Here is a 17,836-nt window from a genome sequence, read left to right as displayed (position 1 = left end):
AACTTGAAAGGGGGGGGGTGCCATCAAACATCGGTATGGGACTGGCTACCAATGTAGTAGGCAGTATTGCATCAACTCATACATAAAACATTTGCACCTGTATATATTAGGTCCTTAAAACAGGTGATGATTCCAAAGAAGACTGTGAAAAAATTGGGTGATGCGATAAATTTTTCCACCATTGTAGATATATCTTAGTGTTGGTCCAAGATTTTATTCAAAGCAAGAATAGTGCTAGTCTAATCAAGAATTTTGTTATATTTGTAGAAAGAAATTAGTATATTGTAAGATGCGGAGGACTTAGGATGATTTGAAAGCCATACAAGTCATTTTGTGAATCAAAACTTAATAGTTGTTAATATATTGGACTAGTGTTTTTAGTAATTAATAGAGATCAAAGAAAGAGACAGTTTACTCCTTTGTAAATGTTAATCTTCAAAACTGGGTGAGACTAGGCATACTTGGAATCATGGTTATTGTGGTATGAATTATATGTTTTAACATGTAGAATTAAAACTTTAACAATTTGTGGGACTCTGGATCTTGTAGCAAGAGAGTTGCACCAATATTTATGTATTTCTATATAAATCAAGATAACTTTTTTTCACAAAGTCAGGGTCATTCATTAACCCCATAAAATTTCTTGAATTGAGATTTTATACTATAATTTTCAGATAAGTGACGTTAATCAACATAATTAGTCATGATTCTGCTAAATACCTACTTTCATACATCATCATCCTCCTAATATTTTTGTGAATGCAAGCATTGTTAAAATTTTATGTAATTTCTATATAGAAAGTTAGAGAATTCTGTATTAAACAATTAATACAACCATCTGTTATTAGCTAATTTACAATAAGAAAAACAGCTACACAATTTTTAGTTCATCATTTTATTATCATCAAAACTATCTATAGAATGATTATAGAATAATTCCCAGTTTGTCCCTGAAGAAGGAAGGTCCACCTTTCGAAAGTGTTTGGGTTATAGGGTTTTTTATTCATTTCTATCAAGACTTCTTGAACCTACATGTTTTTCTAACATCAATATAGAATAATTACTTTGTTAAAAATTATTTAAGGAGTTATGAAAATTATTAATTTGAAAGACTGGTACCTTATACAAATGTTTTAATTCTATCTATAAATATGACATGTTTGAGATACTTAAGAAAGCTTAATGGCATTTTATTACAGCAGATGTGCTGTTTTATGAAAATGTCAAGATATTGAGAAGTGTACAGTTTATTTGATTTGAAAGTTTAGACAAAGGAGTCTTCTAGAGCAGCTTTTATATGGTGCTTTGTTTATGTCAAATATTGTATGTACTTACATGTATGAAATGTTTTAAGATTCAGTTTATTTGATTTGAGTAAGAAAAGGGCAATTTATTAATTATAGGTCTCTGGTGACTCAGCAGTAAGCTTGTGGGCTTATAATGTTAAAATTTAGGTTTTAATTAATGTGCTGGGCCCAACACAGGTTACTGATTGTATGGCTATTTGCTTAAAACAAACAACACATCCATTAAACTCTTCAGCATTGTTTCCATAGTGCTCTAAAGCCAGTAAACATAGTAACATCAGTCAAACAGTTAAATACTTTGTGTTAGGTTCAAACAAAAGAAAAAAAAATTCAGTACTGTAGATAATCTTTTATTTTAATGTTTAATATCTGTCCAACTGAACAATTTACAAACATTAATGTGATATTTTTTACATAGTGACTGAGCTGAACTGTTTATTGTAAACAAAACAAACCTTTTAAGAACTACATATTCTACTAAGAGTGTGCCTCAAATATTTAATTGCTTGCTTCTAAGTACTTCTGAATGATCTGATATGAAACAGCCATTGGAGGCAGGACATAAAGAATATATTTTATTGTTTGACTGTTGGTGTATTTGTTAAATTGTGATTGTATATAGATCTGTATTTTACATAATGTTGCATCACAGTATGACTGATAAAATTTAATGGATCACACTTTACCAGTATAATATAAAAAAGAATAACCTGTGTGTGTATGTACATTGGAAACTATGCAAAAATTAGGAGTAGGGAAGTACAGATTAAGTCACCATATGCATTAGAGAGGGATGGAAATAGATAGTATACTATACTTTTCAAAGAGAAAGGTATTTGAGGAATGGATCTATCGTCCATCACAGCCCATCTCAGATAGCAGTGTTTGTGTTAAGGTTTGTTGTGTGAATCTATGAATTGCTGTTGGCTTTCCATTTTTTCTGTGTGGGTTTGGAGTTACCTATCTGTGTCCGTTTTTTCTTTATACTACTTGTGTTCTTTATCACACTGGAGTCAGTTTGTTTCTTGTCATGTTTGTATGGTTGAGGACTGAGTGGGAATCCTGTTGATTATTTACACCTGATACATTGTTTTCTGAGGTCTTTTTTTTTTTACTAGCTTCAGGCCTCGGTGCTACTCACTTCATGACACTACACTTCCTCAAAGGATGCGTTACCCTCATGAGTTCTTCCATTCAATTACAGAGCACACCTATTTGATTTTCTATGGATGCTTTCCTCAGGGGGTCTCTTGTTTTACTCAGTGATGGGTGGTGAATTGAATTGATTTGACTTCATGTTTATTTTTTAATATCTTAAACAACTTGTTTGCTGAATAATTAGAAGAGTGAATCAGTAAAATCAGTGATACGTATCCTTCAATTATTATGTAAATATTGGTTCATTGTTGTGAATAAAAGACAACTAAAAATACACCAATATATGTAGTGAAATGATGTTCATTATTACTGCTTTTTTACCAAATATAGTGTATTATGCTTTTACCCTTATCCAATAGGTTACCTATGTGCATAATCCTTTTGATAAAAAAAAAAAAGAAAAAAAAGTCATTTGTTAACCTGGAAATGCATTGATCAATTACTTTCTTTTCCCTAGTACAAATAGATTATGTTATTAAAATTTACATAAAGAAGCATAGCACAATGTGCTCTGTTTGCTGGTCTTTTAACCAGGTTTGTTTTGTTTCTAAATTTGTCTTTATATGTTTTAAGTATTTCATGTAGTTAATTAGATGATAGTATGTTCTATTATGTTTTCTATTTTTAATATTTTCAGAAAGGTGTGAATTTCCTCCAGAATAAACGATTAATCTAAACTGGCAGTTGTGTCTCACCATGAATAAACTGTTACATACCAGATGGAAGATGTTCTGTGACATAGCATTTGCTGCTCATAGAAGCAAGTGTATTTTGACAAATGTACCAATGATGTCAGCATCTAATACAATGAAGAATCCTCTTGTGAAGAAACACCTTTGTAATTTTAACAGGAAAAGCATGTTTATACTTTCAAATGACACTGGCTTTGGAAACGTGTGTTCTCAGTTGGTTGCAGCTACATGCTTCAAGCATACTATAGACTACTCTTTAGTGCCAATTATAAGAGAGGAAGATCTTCAAGAAGACTTTGTACGAGGTAGTGGCCCTGGTGGCCAAGCTGTTAATAAAACAGCCAATTGTGTAGTTCTAATACATATCCCAACAGGTAGGTTTAAAGGTGAGGTTTTACATTAAGGTTATTTATACCGTGCATTCAAAACTCTTGGTTTCATCAAAATATTTTAACAGCTATTTAGGAAAAGATAAGGAGTGACATTGTATACCAGTATTTGTTTAATGAAGATTTAACACTAGAAATGACATAACGATTTACTAATTTTCAAACTCGTACCCTGAAAATATGAAATAAAGTTCTTGTAAGATAGTCATGTTCCTCAAAATAGAAAAGAAACAGGGAGGTTCAAATCTAATTGCCTTACTGAGGGCACAAAGGAGAAAGAGATAAACACAAGTTTAACAAGTTTGAATTGACAGTATAGATGACTTACGGAACTATAGGAATGCTAGGGATTTGGTTAAAAAATGAATTGGGAAAACAAGAAGCTCTTATTAGACACAGCTGGCTGGTAATGTTAAAGATAATAGCAAGGGTGGTAGACCATGGATGCATCCTTCTGAATGTGATAGTTATATACGATACATACAATAATGAATCAATTCAGTTGAGATTAGGGTGGTGGTGTTCTGCTGGTGTAGATGATGATACATCCTTCAATCTCATGCTCCATCTCTGAATGGGTTCATCCAAGGGGATGTAGCTTTGGAGTGAGCTGTCCAAAATTACAGTTTACCCATTCAATTGGGATCTTTCATCCTACCCTCATATTGGATATCAGTTCCTGGTGGCTGGGTTTTGGATTCAGAGCTGGACCAATTGACATAAGTCCTCACACATGTATTATGGGTGTTTGTGTTCTCTCGCTGAATTGGACTTGTGTTCACTGCTTCAGTGTTGTGTGTCATGATGTATGAATATGGCTGTTTCTATAGCCCTTCCTCTTGTGCTTTCCCTTGAAGATTTTCATATACCAAGGATGTTAATGCACTGAGGATGGTTCCTATCAGATTGATTTTGGGTGAGGTATTTCAGTATACAGGGACATCCTTCTCTTTATGATCATTCGAATGTTAGATTCCCAGATCAGTATAACTTTTTGTCACGTGCCCTGTTCACAGATCATGGGGTAGGATATTTGCCTTTAGTATGGTGAACTTGAGGTGGAGAAAGTATGATCCTCTTCCATGGGGGGGGGGGAGAGATGGATGTTGGTTCCTAGTGACTGGGTTTTGGATTGTAGTTGACTCTTTCACACCCTTGCATGGATATCAGTTCCTGGTGGCTGGTTTTGGTCCATCACGCCTTAGTCGCTCTACACCTTCAGGCATACTTTGACCCACATAACTGTCTTCAAAAGATTGAGATTCCGATATCATGTGGTTTGGATCACTATCCAAATATTGTTTTCTTCCTTTTGAATGTGCTTCTCTCATTTTCTGCCCATGTTTGCAGCACCTCTTTCCACACTAGGCAGAGTATACCTGGTACAGATGTGGTTTGGTCTCCCATATAGGATCCTTTACTGCAAGGATATCCACTTTTTGAGAGATCTTCAAATGCTTTCCAAGGGTGCTTCTCTATTTCCTCACGTCAGTTCCTCCACCTATTTAATGTGCGATTCTAGCTATATCTGTGAGAAGAGGTAAGGTTCCTTATCGGAAGTTACAATTTTCCTATATTGAAAATGTATTTCCTATAGGTACTTAACTCTTCTCACCCATCCTCCCCCACTGAAAACCAGTGCTTTCATTTTCTGCCAAAACTCGAAGTAATAGTTCAGTAGAACTGAATAGAAGATTCACATACATCAGGAGAGTGTCACACTCCTATTGGTGAACGGTTGTCAAATGATGATTTACATGCAAGACAAAATTGAATTACATTGATCATGGAGTATGTGGGAGCTTGAAGACCTGTGGCATGCAAAAGCATTTTTGCATATAGAGGGCAGCTCTGAATGAGAATAGCTATAGCTGTGAGAGGATGTAAATACCTATTGGAAATACATTTTCAGTATAGAAAAATTATAACTTTGCCAAGTTATTTTGTGAAATATGATAACATGGATTCATTAAAGAGAAATCTTCCCTTACTAATTTCTTAATTTTATTTTTTTGGGGGATGTTATATGTGCTTGTTACTGGTTGTTGGAAAGAATGTGAACTTGGCCAAAGTTGAACAAATAAACTGAAAATGACATTATTTATTGTAAGTGGAAGGTAACACATTGAATATAGTTGGAAACCCACTATATTGTGTGACAAGTCATTCAACTCATCAAGGCAGTGCTGTGTTGCTAGTAGTAAAGCTAATAGAATTCTAGTATGGTTTTATAGACATTGATTACAAGCTAAAAGAAGTAATTATTTTTAGAAAAATCACTAGTTAGGCCTCTCTTTGAATATTGTGGTCTCCTAATCTAAGAAAGGATACTGACTTATTGGAAAGTGTTGTGAAGAAGACCACAAGGATGGTTTTGAGGATAGAAGGATTGTCTTAAGAAGATAAACTAAGATCTCTTAACTTTTAAAAAAAAAAATCTGGGAAGAAGTGAGCTTGTTAAAGTTTATGAAGCTAATCGAGTATTAGATAGGATAAAGACCTGTGATTTCTTTGTACTGAATTAGGATGATAAGAGGATGAGAACATGTTTAAGTTTAGGAAAAGTGGGTTAAGGGTTCAGTTAGGATATTTTTATTTTCAGGATGATCTTATGGAATGATTTGCTATGGGTTAAAAAAAAGGGGGGGGGGTAATTAATAATATTTTGAAAAAATAAATGGTCAGTTTTCCTTTTGGGAGTGGGTGTGCATGGAAAGCCTATGGCCATGTGGGGCATACAGTATATATTATAATTACATTTCACAGCTGAACGTGAAGTAATAGAAATATGCATAAGTGGTCAAAAATTATTTTGTGACATTACTGATGTTGGTGGAAGATGCTATTTCATACATGCTACTCACCCTTCCAAAGACCAGTGAGAAAGAGCTTTCAGTTCCACTGCCAAAATGTATGTGCACATGCACAAAGCCTTTGAATGAAATTCCCACTTCTATAAGTATTAACATGTATTATGGCAGTCTTTAATGCAATCACCATTAGATTACAGCCTTCCACCATTACTAGAGCAATGCATCCTCCATGCACACTAGTTCTCTTGAGCAGAATTGTAAGTGACTCAAATAAATCTTTTTTTCCTTATAAAATATGAAATTTTTGCACCTATTATTTTGAAACATTTTAGCTAATATGCAAAGTGTTATGTTTCTTGCCTTTCTTTAGTGTGAGAAAGATGCAAAATTTAAAGAAATTCTGTTATAAATATTTGTTTTCTTATGTTAATTTGATTTCTTTTAATCAGAGTACAAGATTCTGGGATGTGGTTTCTTTATTAAGAATATCTTCCATCATTATTAAATGAAGGTTTGATATTCAGTCTCTTTTCATCATTATGACAATGACAAAGGTATCATGCACATACAAGACCTATTCAGTAAAACAAAATGGTAAAAAGTTACATTGACTATGAATTCAAGTATCTACATTTCTGACAATTTTGAGGTTCTGACATTCCCCCACCCACAGGAGTCATATTTAACTGTTTCAGTGGAGATAGTAAGCACTCTGACAGTCAATAATGTCCCGGCCATGGATTCAATGCTACTCTGGGATCCAGAATTCCCATCTTTCTGCTTCTGTTGCTTCAATGAAGCTTGCTTAATCTTTCAGTGGTTTTGACCGGTTGTTCTCACCAGCTGCTTATGCTTCTGGAATAGATAACCCCATCTTCATCTTTTGCTACTTTGATTACACAGCATGTGACATTCTTTCACTTTCTCCAGTTGTATTTATTGAATCATGGGCTTCTTTTGTGCATAAGCATTCTTCTTATTTTCTTTTTCCCATTCCCTGATATTCATGTTCATACTGATGCCTGTTTTGTCTCAACTTTGTACTGAATCTGGTGGCATCATCCACCCATACCTTGGAAATATTATTCTTTTTCATATGGTTACGATTCTTCTTTTTTTGTGGTTTCTGTCCCTTTAACCTCTTCTCTAGGTTAGGGATCTCTTCTTGTTCTTTGTCTCTCATTCTCATTCTACTCATTTTAATCTTGCTTGTGCTCAATTTCTTCATTATTTGTGCATGTTTCATCTTCTTTTGGAGGCTTCCCGTTGTGACCCCAGTAGCTTCGCTGGGGAAAAATCGCATCTAACTTTTCATTACCTTGGTATCGATTTCTTTGTTTCTGGTAGTTGCTTAGTCTATGTCATATTCTCTGAAGTTTGCCTCCCTTAGTCTTATCTCGGGGACATCAATGTGGCACCCTTTCTTTGTGATGAAGTTTTGAGGGAGTTCCATGTCCATTGGAAACTCAAGCCGAGGCATTTCATCAGCATTTATCTATGCTCAATTTTAATTCCTGCTTTTTTCATTCTAAGATGTCCCAATAGGTTTCTTATCCTTAGGAACCTCTTAGGGTCACTCCTTTTCTGCTCTTTTATGTCTTTAGAACATGTGTCTTGTTACCAAAGCTCTCATGTCTCCTTTTATTTCTGTGTGATAGGTTCTGCCTCTTTTGGGGGACTCACCTTCTCTTAAGTTCTTTGTTCTCAGAGGCACCCATGTGCATCCTCTTTAATGGTCTCTGTCTGATCATGTATATGTCTAGACACCCAATGTCATATGTTGGAACTCCACTTCTTACTGTATCCATTGGTCTCATGTGACTCTAGACATTCTTTTTTTTCCCATTTTGCCTAGACTTGCATCTGTTCACAGATACCTCTCTATCTAGATGGGGTGTAGTTCTGGACACTTGTACTCTTTTCAAGGTCTGGTGTCCATATGAGTAGTTTCTCCATATTAACATCCTTGTGATGTTGGCTGTTCAATGAGCTTGCCATAATCTTCTAACTCATCTGTCTGGTCATCTTATTCTGATCCATTCAAACAACTCCACTTTCATATCTTGCATCAACTGACAGTGAGGCTGTTGCTCTTGGTACCTCTTCTTTCTTACACTAGACTTTCTCTTTTGGATCCACAACCCTACAATTAGTTGTCAGCCTTTCATATCCTGGAAGCTGTGAACTTAATGATGGACTGGCTGTCTTACCTATACTAGATTCTTTCCACAGAATGGTCTCTACATCCTCTGATGTTTCAGTGGATTTATTTTCACTTTGTGAATACAAAAGAAAGATCAATGCCTTTGTGACTTTTTCAACACCAAAATTCCACTTTTCTCATCACCAGTCCTGGACTCAGAGAGTTCTAAGTCAGGATTGGCCTTATCTTTTTCTAAATCTTCCATCTCCTCCTCACTCATTCTCTTTTCTTTTCTCTTGTTCTGCCACTTTTTTCTTCTGAGTCTTTCTCATCAGCCATCTAGTTCCTCTTCCCCAGCCATTTTTCTTTCTTTCTTCTGGTTCTGTTAGTTATCTTCTAAGCCTTTCTTATCAGTCATCTGGTTCCTCTTTATTTATTGTAAGTGGAAGATAATGCATTTGGGGTACCACAAATTTGATAACACATTTAATATAGTTGGAAACTCACTAAATTGTAAGACAAATCATTCAATTCATCAAGGCTGTGCTCTGTTGCTAGTAGTAACACTGATAGAATTTCAGGATGTCTTTATAGACATATTGATTACAAGCTACAAGAGGTTATTACCTTTAGAGAAATCACTAGTTAGAACTCTCATGGAATACTGGGTATGATTTGGTCTTCTAATCTAAGAAAGGATATTAACTAGAAAATACTGTTTTGATTACACAAAATGTGACATTCTTTCTCTTTCTCCAGTTGTTGTTATTGAATCATGGGCTACCATTGTGCATGAGCCTTCTTCATCATGTGACTATCTTCTCTTTGTCCTGTATTGTCACCCTCTTTCTTCAATAAGAACTTATAGGTATATGTGACACCCTTGGTAATAGAGAAGTTTTAATCAATGGATATAAATGTACAAAATACTTCAGATCAAGCACTCTTCTTTCCCACTTCCAGTGTGAGTCTTTTGTCTCACCATGAATGAGCTTTTGTTAATACACAATGTGCTCAAGTAGACTAATGCTTATGGAGGATGTGACACCCTTCTATTAGTGAAGGGCTGCACTCTGATTTAAATAAAGTTTGTAAATTACATATACAATTTGTTTTGTCAGAAAATCTTTGTACATGTGAATTGAATATAAAGCTTATGGTACATCTCTGCATCTTTGTATTCTTATAAATATTCCATATAAGTATAGTTTTTGTACTATATGGCCTGACTTATAGTTCCTACCATGCTCTGCCCCCCTTTATGTTCCATTCACCCTTGCAGAACTTTAGTACAGGGTTTGGCAGTACCGGTACTGGTTTATAGTATATCATACGTTGATAATAATATCTTATCACGTCTCTTCTTCGGAGTTTTTACCGAATGCCTCCTCTGGTATTCCAGCTTTGCTTTTCACAGAATTATAAATGTTTAATGTTGTAGTTTTGTGTTCATACTTCAGTTGATAAGCAAATCTCGCTGTCAAAATAGGCAACAGCATGAAATATGGGAAACTGGTAACTCCCATGCTCTGGAAGAGAATGTGCCAGTGTGACTGATTGCAAGTTAGATAGGTGTGTTCATGATTAATCTTTAGCATGTGGGTAGGTCAAACTGTGCATGACCTGTCATGATATTTTAGTGAGTTACATTCAATATGTAATCAAACTACTTAATTATCATTGGAGAAGAGCAAACCTGACATCAAACCATAGATAATAAATGAAATATTAATATTTTATAAGTTATAATTTCTTAATTATATAAGGAAATATTTAAAACAATATCAAATTCCCCTAGAGTGAGAATTTGGATATTTGTTCTTGAGCGTGTCCTCTTCTGGATTTTATTGGTCCACCCACTAAAAAAATTACGAAATGTAACAAAATATTCTTTATAATTTCATCATCAGTATTCTGAAGCTGTATTTTTATATTCTTCAATCTTATCCAATCTATGAAAATTCAGAAACCACTTTCCATGCCTACCTCCGACGTGCTCTAATTTACAGTTTGCTAATAGATTTTTTTTAGGCCAACTCCCATTAAATTTATAATCAATAGAAAGCCTATATTTCTACTGATTCATTGTCATTGGTCATCATATTATGTAGGCTTACAAATAATTGACAATTTGGTTTTATGTGAAAAAAAAAATTTCCCACAAGAACACACTGGGAAGAATAGTTGAATTTCTAACTGCTCAAGTCATATGATTAGAGATGTTCTAGTACTGTTGGTACCTGGTCCGTACTGGTACCTGCAACCTGGTACCACTGGTACTACTGCAAACCCTGCTTTAGTAATGCACTGGAGTTTCTTTTGACAGAATGTTTTGCTCTGCCACTTCTACTGGGTGAAGAATATTCTCTGAATGAGATAAGGTGAATGCATATTCTCTTACCGACTGTAGTTCCCATAGGTCCCCACTGCCACAGTGGATGACACACTCCAAAAGTTTCCCCTTTATGTTGTATATCTCAGAAAGATTTTATCTTTTTAATTTTTTTAATCTATGATGGTCTGTCCACAGTCTTGTCAGTGGGGATTCTAGCTCTCAATTCTATGGAGAAGTGAGTAGTGTTTCAGAAGTTAATATCTTCTTTATCTGAAAATCTTTTAAAATATATACTTACTTCTCCACAAAACCAACCGCCTTTCTTCCACACGTCTGGTGTGTTTCTTTTGTCTCATAAATGAGGTTTTGATAATACACAATGTGCTCAAGGAGACTTGTGATTATGGAGGATGTGATATCCTCCTATTGGTGAAGGGCTATAGTCTGATGCTGATTGCATCATTTCCTGGGGCATAACACATTAATCCTATTACTATGGGTCATAGGTCAATAGGTATATCATATCGTGTTTGTTGATTTGCATTCAAAATTTCATTGAACTATTATGAATGTATGTCAATAAATGTGGTATCAAATTGTAGATTATAATTTCAATTTTAGTATGAGCCATTAGTTAATTTCGTAATTTAAAAGTAGATATTAAAAAAGAAATCCTAAATATTGTGTTTTGTCTCTGTTCGTTTGTTAATTTCCAGTATAAATTCTTTCCGAGGAACTTCAGCGATACAAGTCCTTTCTTAAATAAAACTAGTTTATTCTTTCTTGATACAATTTTGTAATACACAATTTCCACAGTCACTTTAACTTAACTACTTTTATAAACACACACTATAATTCACAGCGATTCACACACTTTACTTATGGTGCCTACTGTTCACTTGACTCAATTATCTATCTCTATATCTATGCAATTCTATCTTTTTTTGCTGGCTTTATTTGCCGGGCTTATATACTAAAAAAAGAGGGTGCCTGCATCAAACTAGAGTTGCAAGTAAAATTCATGATCCTTCGAGAAACTCCAGCAAACATGCTCCCAGCGTTGCGTGACTTCCGCTGTCATAACAATTTATTTTTGTGTGTTACATAGTATATTGAATGTAGCATTTATTCAAATTAGATGTTTGTGATGTCCAAATTAGGAACTCAAATTACTGATATTGACAAGCTAGAATATCAAATAAAACCTCCTATTATTTCTATTTGCCAAGATATCACTCATGTACTGAATCAAACACAGTGGTTCAATCGCCTCTTTCCATTTTTGGAAATACTCTTATATACACTTCTGTCTATGACGTGAATAACCAATCGAAAGCTCAGAATGTCCCCTAGTGGCTTTCTCAGCCATTTTCAAGTATTATGATGTCATGTTCTTTCGGTACGAATCTTCATGCTGGTAAGTTGTGTCTTTAGTCTGCTCAAAATTTCATATTTTTTAAGATCCAAATACAGCCTAGTTACTAAGCTTGATAAATTATAGTGGAATTCCATGGTATTGATATAGTAATTTATGATTTTTTGGTTATTCAAATGTGTGTGTGTTTGTTTATATATATCGTATCACATTCTCCACATGTGAAATTTTATAAGGCTTGGCAACCTATGACAAGCAGTAAATGAATACAAATGTTGTAACTAGAAGAAATAATTGTTTGCTTTACTTTTTATTTACTGTTCAACATTTTAAGAAAAATAAGTTTAAGAACTTGTTTGTAATTAGTAATAATGTATTAAAACTGAAATGTAACTGTATTTCATAAAATACTACTCTACTAAAATATAGCCAAGACAGGTTACTTTGTAAAGGCCAATTTTATATTCTTGGATATGGTAACGTGAATGCATGTGCGCTGCATCCTTGCAACTTCTATAATGTTAGCCAAGCACTGCTGAAATGTCAATATAATAAAAATGTATAATGTTATAAAATTTAAGCTATTTAGACCAAACATTTGTGTTTTCATTTTATAATATGTAGTCATTCTAAAAAGAAAAAAACAATTTATATCCATATCCTAATTTTTTTATGGAGGTTATGAAGTTGGTCAAATCAAACTAACCAGTACAAAGATACAGTGGTGAAAATAACAGATAAAATATAAAGTTTTTTTTAAAACATATTTGATAATTATCTGAATATTATAAATATTTGGCATGTGAAATTTGAAAATGTTCTGATTCATAAAAGTATTTTTAATCTTAAAATCAAAATTACTTTTCATACTGGATACTCAACATACTGAAAGAAAAAATGTTTGAGAAAATATTTAATTAAAAATCTTAATACTTAATTTAGAAATCTGATATTTTGTGTTCGAAAGCCTTGTAACGATATGCATACATTATCAAAAATCATAGTATGGTTACTTTTGTGGTTACAAACTTAGTGGATTCCACCCAACCAATAATGGAAGGGTTAATATAGGTTGGGGTGGGAGTTTCATTTAAAGGCTTGGCACACGTGCAAAATTTTTTCAGCAAAAACAATATAATAGCTCCTAGTTCTATGGAAAAGTTGTTATTTATATGAAATACATTTTCAGGTAAAGAAAATTTTAACTTTATATCATTATCAAACATAATGTTTTTTTGTTTTTTTTTAATGTATGTCTTGGTAATAAGAGAAGTTTTAATCAAAGAACATAAATTTACAAAATGTTTCTGTAATACACTTTACCTGGAGTGAGTTCAGGTGATCTGGATTTTAGAAAAATGACAAATAGATGTTATTTCTTACCCACTTAATAGAATAGTATGATACAACTGTGATCCCCTGATTTTTTTCAATATCTTAATATCTACTTGTAGGGATATGTGTTAAATGCCATCATTCAAGATTGCTTCATCAAAATCGACAACTTGCTAGGAAGATTTTACAACAGAGACTTGATGAATATTATAATGGTGATATGAGTTTATCTTCTCAGCAGAAACGAATTGAAGAGAGAAAATATAAGGTGAAGAAGCAAAAAGCTAAAAAATTACAAGAATTGAAGAAACAGTTCAAAGAACGAGAAGGACTGGATTGAATTTTCATTTCTATAATCCTTTTAATTAAATATCTAGTTTATGAACTTTTTTTTCCTCTCTCTCTCTCTCCAGAAAATCCTTGTACATGTGAATTAAATTTATTTGAATCATGTGGAATGTTGTGGTGTACAAGTATTTAGACCAAGTTACCAAAAGAGAATTCCTAGAAAATATAAGTACTTTTTTAGCTTTGACTGTTTAAAGCGATGAGAGTAAATGTGAAAATTAGTGTACTGTATAGTTGTATGTTTCTTTACATTGTGAGGATAGAGCATTTTAATAAAATACATAAATATACTAGTATAAATACCAATAACCATTAAAATAAAAATATTTGGGAATTGAACATTATTGATCTCTCATTGTCCTCTGTGAGGTAAATTAACACATTTTAAGGAACAAGCTGTGAAATTTGAAAAATTTAGAAGTTTTATAGAAATATTCATGCAAGTCAAAAATGCATGGAAAATTACTGTAACTTACATGTAGATATAAAAGAACACTGCTTTAAAATAGGGAAATAACTAGTTAATTCTAGAAAGTTAAGAGTAAAAGTAAAGAATTTAAAAAATTGTCAAAATTTGTTTTATGTAGAATTTTGGAATAAAGGTGAAATATAACTATAAAATTAAAAGGTATCACTTTTATTATTACAGATCAAATTATAGGTTTAATATCCATCACTGAAACTTAAAGAATAAATTGTTGTCATCAAAAGTAAAAACTATTTTCTTCCTCAATTTGGTGCCTGTAGAGGACATAAGCTTGTTGAAATTTGTACTCTTATAATAAAGTTTCTTTCACTACCTATTCAAGCAATCTTCGGACTTTATTTTCTAAAAAGTGGGTTACTTGTCATCAAATCTGGATGTGTCATGGTGATTACATGAGGTTGTGTAAGTCTGAACATTTGTCTTTGTTATCTTTTGTATATCTTTTCAGTACGTTTCCTCACTTGTCTATTACTGTAAATCTGTCAAACTGTGCAACTATCTCTAAACTTCTTAACATAAATGTAAAAATCATCAAAAGGAGAAAAGATATTATCTTCCTCAATATAGTATCTGTTGATGATATAAGCTTGTCAAAATGTTGTACACTTGCAATAAAGTTTATTTCACTACCCATACTACAAGCAAACCACATATCCTACCACTTGATGCAACCACATTGCCTTCCAGTTAGTTGGACAGGGCTATCCAAGTCTACCAATGGAGTTATAATTTTTCTGCCACCTGGATATTGTCTGGAACAATAGGAATGAAGTATCTACTTCACTTGTGGACTGGCAGAGCCATGGTATAGGAGCTTTCCATAGGAGCAGAAAAGATGGTAGGATTATTGGTTTCAGCCAGTGGCTTAGCTGATGCAGTCAGTCAAACAAGCTCATATTTTTTCTTTGATAGATTGTTTAGGAACAGTATTCATGATGAAACTTTGTAGAATGGACAAGAAAAATTAAAGAATCATTTTATATCAACACAGTTAAACCTTCACTAAACAGAGATTTTGGATTAGAGGTGAGTAACCTGTGGCTACCATTGGTTGAATCTACAGGAAATCTCGCCTCCAATCAGAAACAGTGCTAAAACAACCAATCATAACACGCTCTCCACAATCCACCAGAATACTATAAAGACCAACAACACCTTACACACACTGACCTGAAGATGAAAGGCGGAAGACTTTCAAAACGTCTTCCTCTACACTTGTCTCTACAACAGGCAGTTGCCGTCCATTCTACAAAGTTTCATCAAGCTCATATTTTGCTGAGCAGCAAAGTGGGCAATGTTATTAGTACTATCTAATAACTCTGCAGATCCAGGATATCTTGTATTTTATAGCCATAACCAAACCTCAAACCTTGCCCTAAAATTTAACTACATTAATAAAAATAGTGTATATGGAGGTTTCATTCACCTTTGGCCCCTGCAATAATCTTGAACAAATCATTTAACTTCAGTGGATTCTCATCGAACATTAGTATTTTTACGAAAACATTATATAACTTAACGGTGGAAAACTGCGTGTGTGGCTGGAGAAGAACGAAGGACAAAGCTAGCTAGCTCCCCGTTAAGCGAATTGTACCTACATCAACTCTTAATTAACTCTCTATCGTGAACCCTCGATAAGATATCAAGGAAGTTCCAGACTAGAAAGAAGACTTTATATCACTTCTAAGTTTGTAAAACTTTTGTATGTAAATCATTGTGTGTTGTAATAACTGTTATTGTGTAAATTGTTTGTATATTAAAAGATATTTGTGTTAAAAAAAGAAAACCGTGTTTATCAATCTTGTTGGCAAATATCATAAATTGGAGATATATCGGAATATATTTAAATACTAAATCCAAAGTACAATTTAACTCTTAAATTTGAAGTATAATTTAACTCAATTTCAGGCTATTTGAAATTGTGATAGTAACAGTTGACAGAACTGTGAGGCTAAATTGAAAGAAAAAGACTTTATTAGCAAGAACAGTATGCAGGAATAGCTACGATGACTCTATTATGAGGATATTAATAAAAATAGAGTAAAAGAAATAATTGGCTAGTCCTTCAGGAACATTGTTGGAGTTGTTGCTTAGAATTATTGCTTGACTGTGGTGTGCTTGAAAAGTCTGGCACCAATGGGGGTAGACTATACTTGGAGTCTTCTTGATAAGTAGGGAAAGTGACTTCTGTGGAATTGATTTTGTGCGAAAACGAACAACCTCTTAGGAAAGTTTTTGGATGAGTGTCATAGGCTACTGTTTCTGGATCAAGGAGAGTCTTAGCTTTTGTCATATGAGTGTTTGCTTTGGTCTGTGTATGACAATGAGAAGTAGAATGTATGATGAACTGAATGTACTGCAAACACTAGATGAAGAACTAATTAAAATTAGAAAGAACTGTTATGAAAACAAAAATGATTGAGGAGTTAGGGAGTAAGCAGGATGCTACGAGAAATTCGAAAGTGTGAATGAATTTGAACAAACTTATTAAGAAATCTGAATTAACAGAAAAAAAATTGAAAACCTTTTTGATAATAAGAATTTCCAAAATAATTTCATTTTAGTTTGAATGTTGCAAACAGCCATCTGATTTTTCATCGAAGGTGAACTTAACCAGGATGAACATATTTTGCTCTAGAAGTTGACTGAACTATTCATTCGCATGGCCAGTTATCCTGGTTGTTTTACGTCAATCGATATAAGTAGAAGTCTTTATATATATAAAAAAAAAAAGAAGCTGAACTGATGACTGTGTTAATGATATGGAAGCATACATTATATTTTGAGATAGCATCATAAATTACCATTTTATCAAAGAAGACTATCAGCAGGATAATTCAAAGTTGGTGTCTATTCTTAGATATAATATACGAGAAACTAAATCTTAAATCTCCTGTTGAACTACTGAAGATTCTAAATACATTCAAACATGCTGGATAGGACACTGTAATACTAATGATATATGCTAAAGAGTTCTAACTGGAATAACAATCAGACTTTCAATGATTTTAAACAAACTGATACTGGTAAAGCCAATATTGGTATTATTCTGCACGGAATTTTGCTGCAAGTTTCTGACTGTTACCGTGATATATCTTTGGTGGTAAACTGAGAGAGCATGTAGAGTCTCTTGATTTTGTACACACCCATGAAATGGTTTTAGCTCATAAGAGGAATAGTTTTTTTTTTTGCACACAACAAACTCACAAACAAAAATAAATCACATTTTGGTTTGGAAGATTGTAAAGACACTTGATATTGGATTATGCTTACGTGTGGGAAGGTACATTGGACAAGTTAGAAGATATTTAATGCAGTATGACCACTATGTAGATTGAGTTTACTGCCATCTTCATGGAAAGCATGATGTCATATAAAAATTGATTACATTATAATAAAACGATTTTATTATAATCAAGTAATTACAATCCATGCCACAATGCTCAATGATATT

The 17,836-nt window shown here is 33.4% G+C and overlaps 1 protein-coding gene across 2 annotated transcripts; it reads left to right on the top strand.

The window, feature by feature from the left end:
* The first annotated feature begins 3,090 nt into the window (after positions 1–3,090).
* LOC106466108 (probable peptide chain release factor C12orf65, mitochondrial) lies at positions 3,091–14,698 on the top strand. Of its 2 annotated transcripts, none has more exons than XM_013926348.2 (2): positions 3,091–3,531; positions 13,667–14,698. In XM_013926348.2, exons 1-2 carry the CDS (start codon positions 3,162–3,164, stop codon positions 13,885–13,887), a joined length of 591 nt encoding a protein of 196 aa, XP_013781802.1. In that variant the 5' UTR covers positions 3,091–3,161; the 3' UTR covers positions 13,888–14,698. The 2 variants fall into 2 exon arrangements, with proteins under 2 accessions (XP_013781802.1, XP_022249776.1); XM_022394068.1 differs by having other exon boundaries at positions 3,091–3,543.
* The last annotated feature ends 3,138 nt before the right edge of the window (positions 14,699–17,836 follow it).

This window comes from Limulus polyphemus, unplaced genomic scaffold, assembly GCF_000517525.1.
Source record: "Limulus polyphemus unplaced genomic scaffold, Limulus_polyphemus-2.1.2 Scaffold2154, whole genome shotgun sequence".
NCBI lineage: Eukaryota > Metazoa > Arthropoda > Merostomata > Xiphosura > Limulidae > Limulus > Limulus polyphemus.
This window is presented reverse-complemented; position numbering and strand designations above follow the sequence as displayed.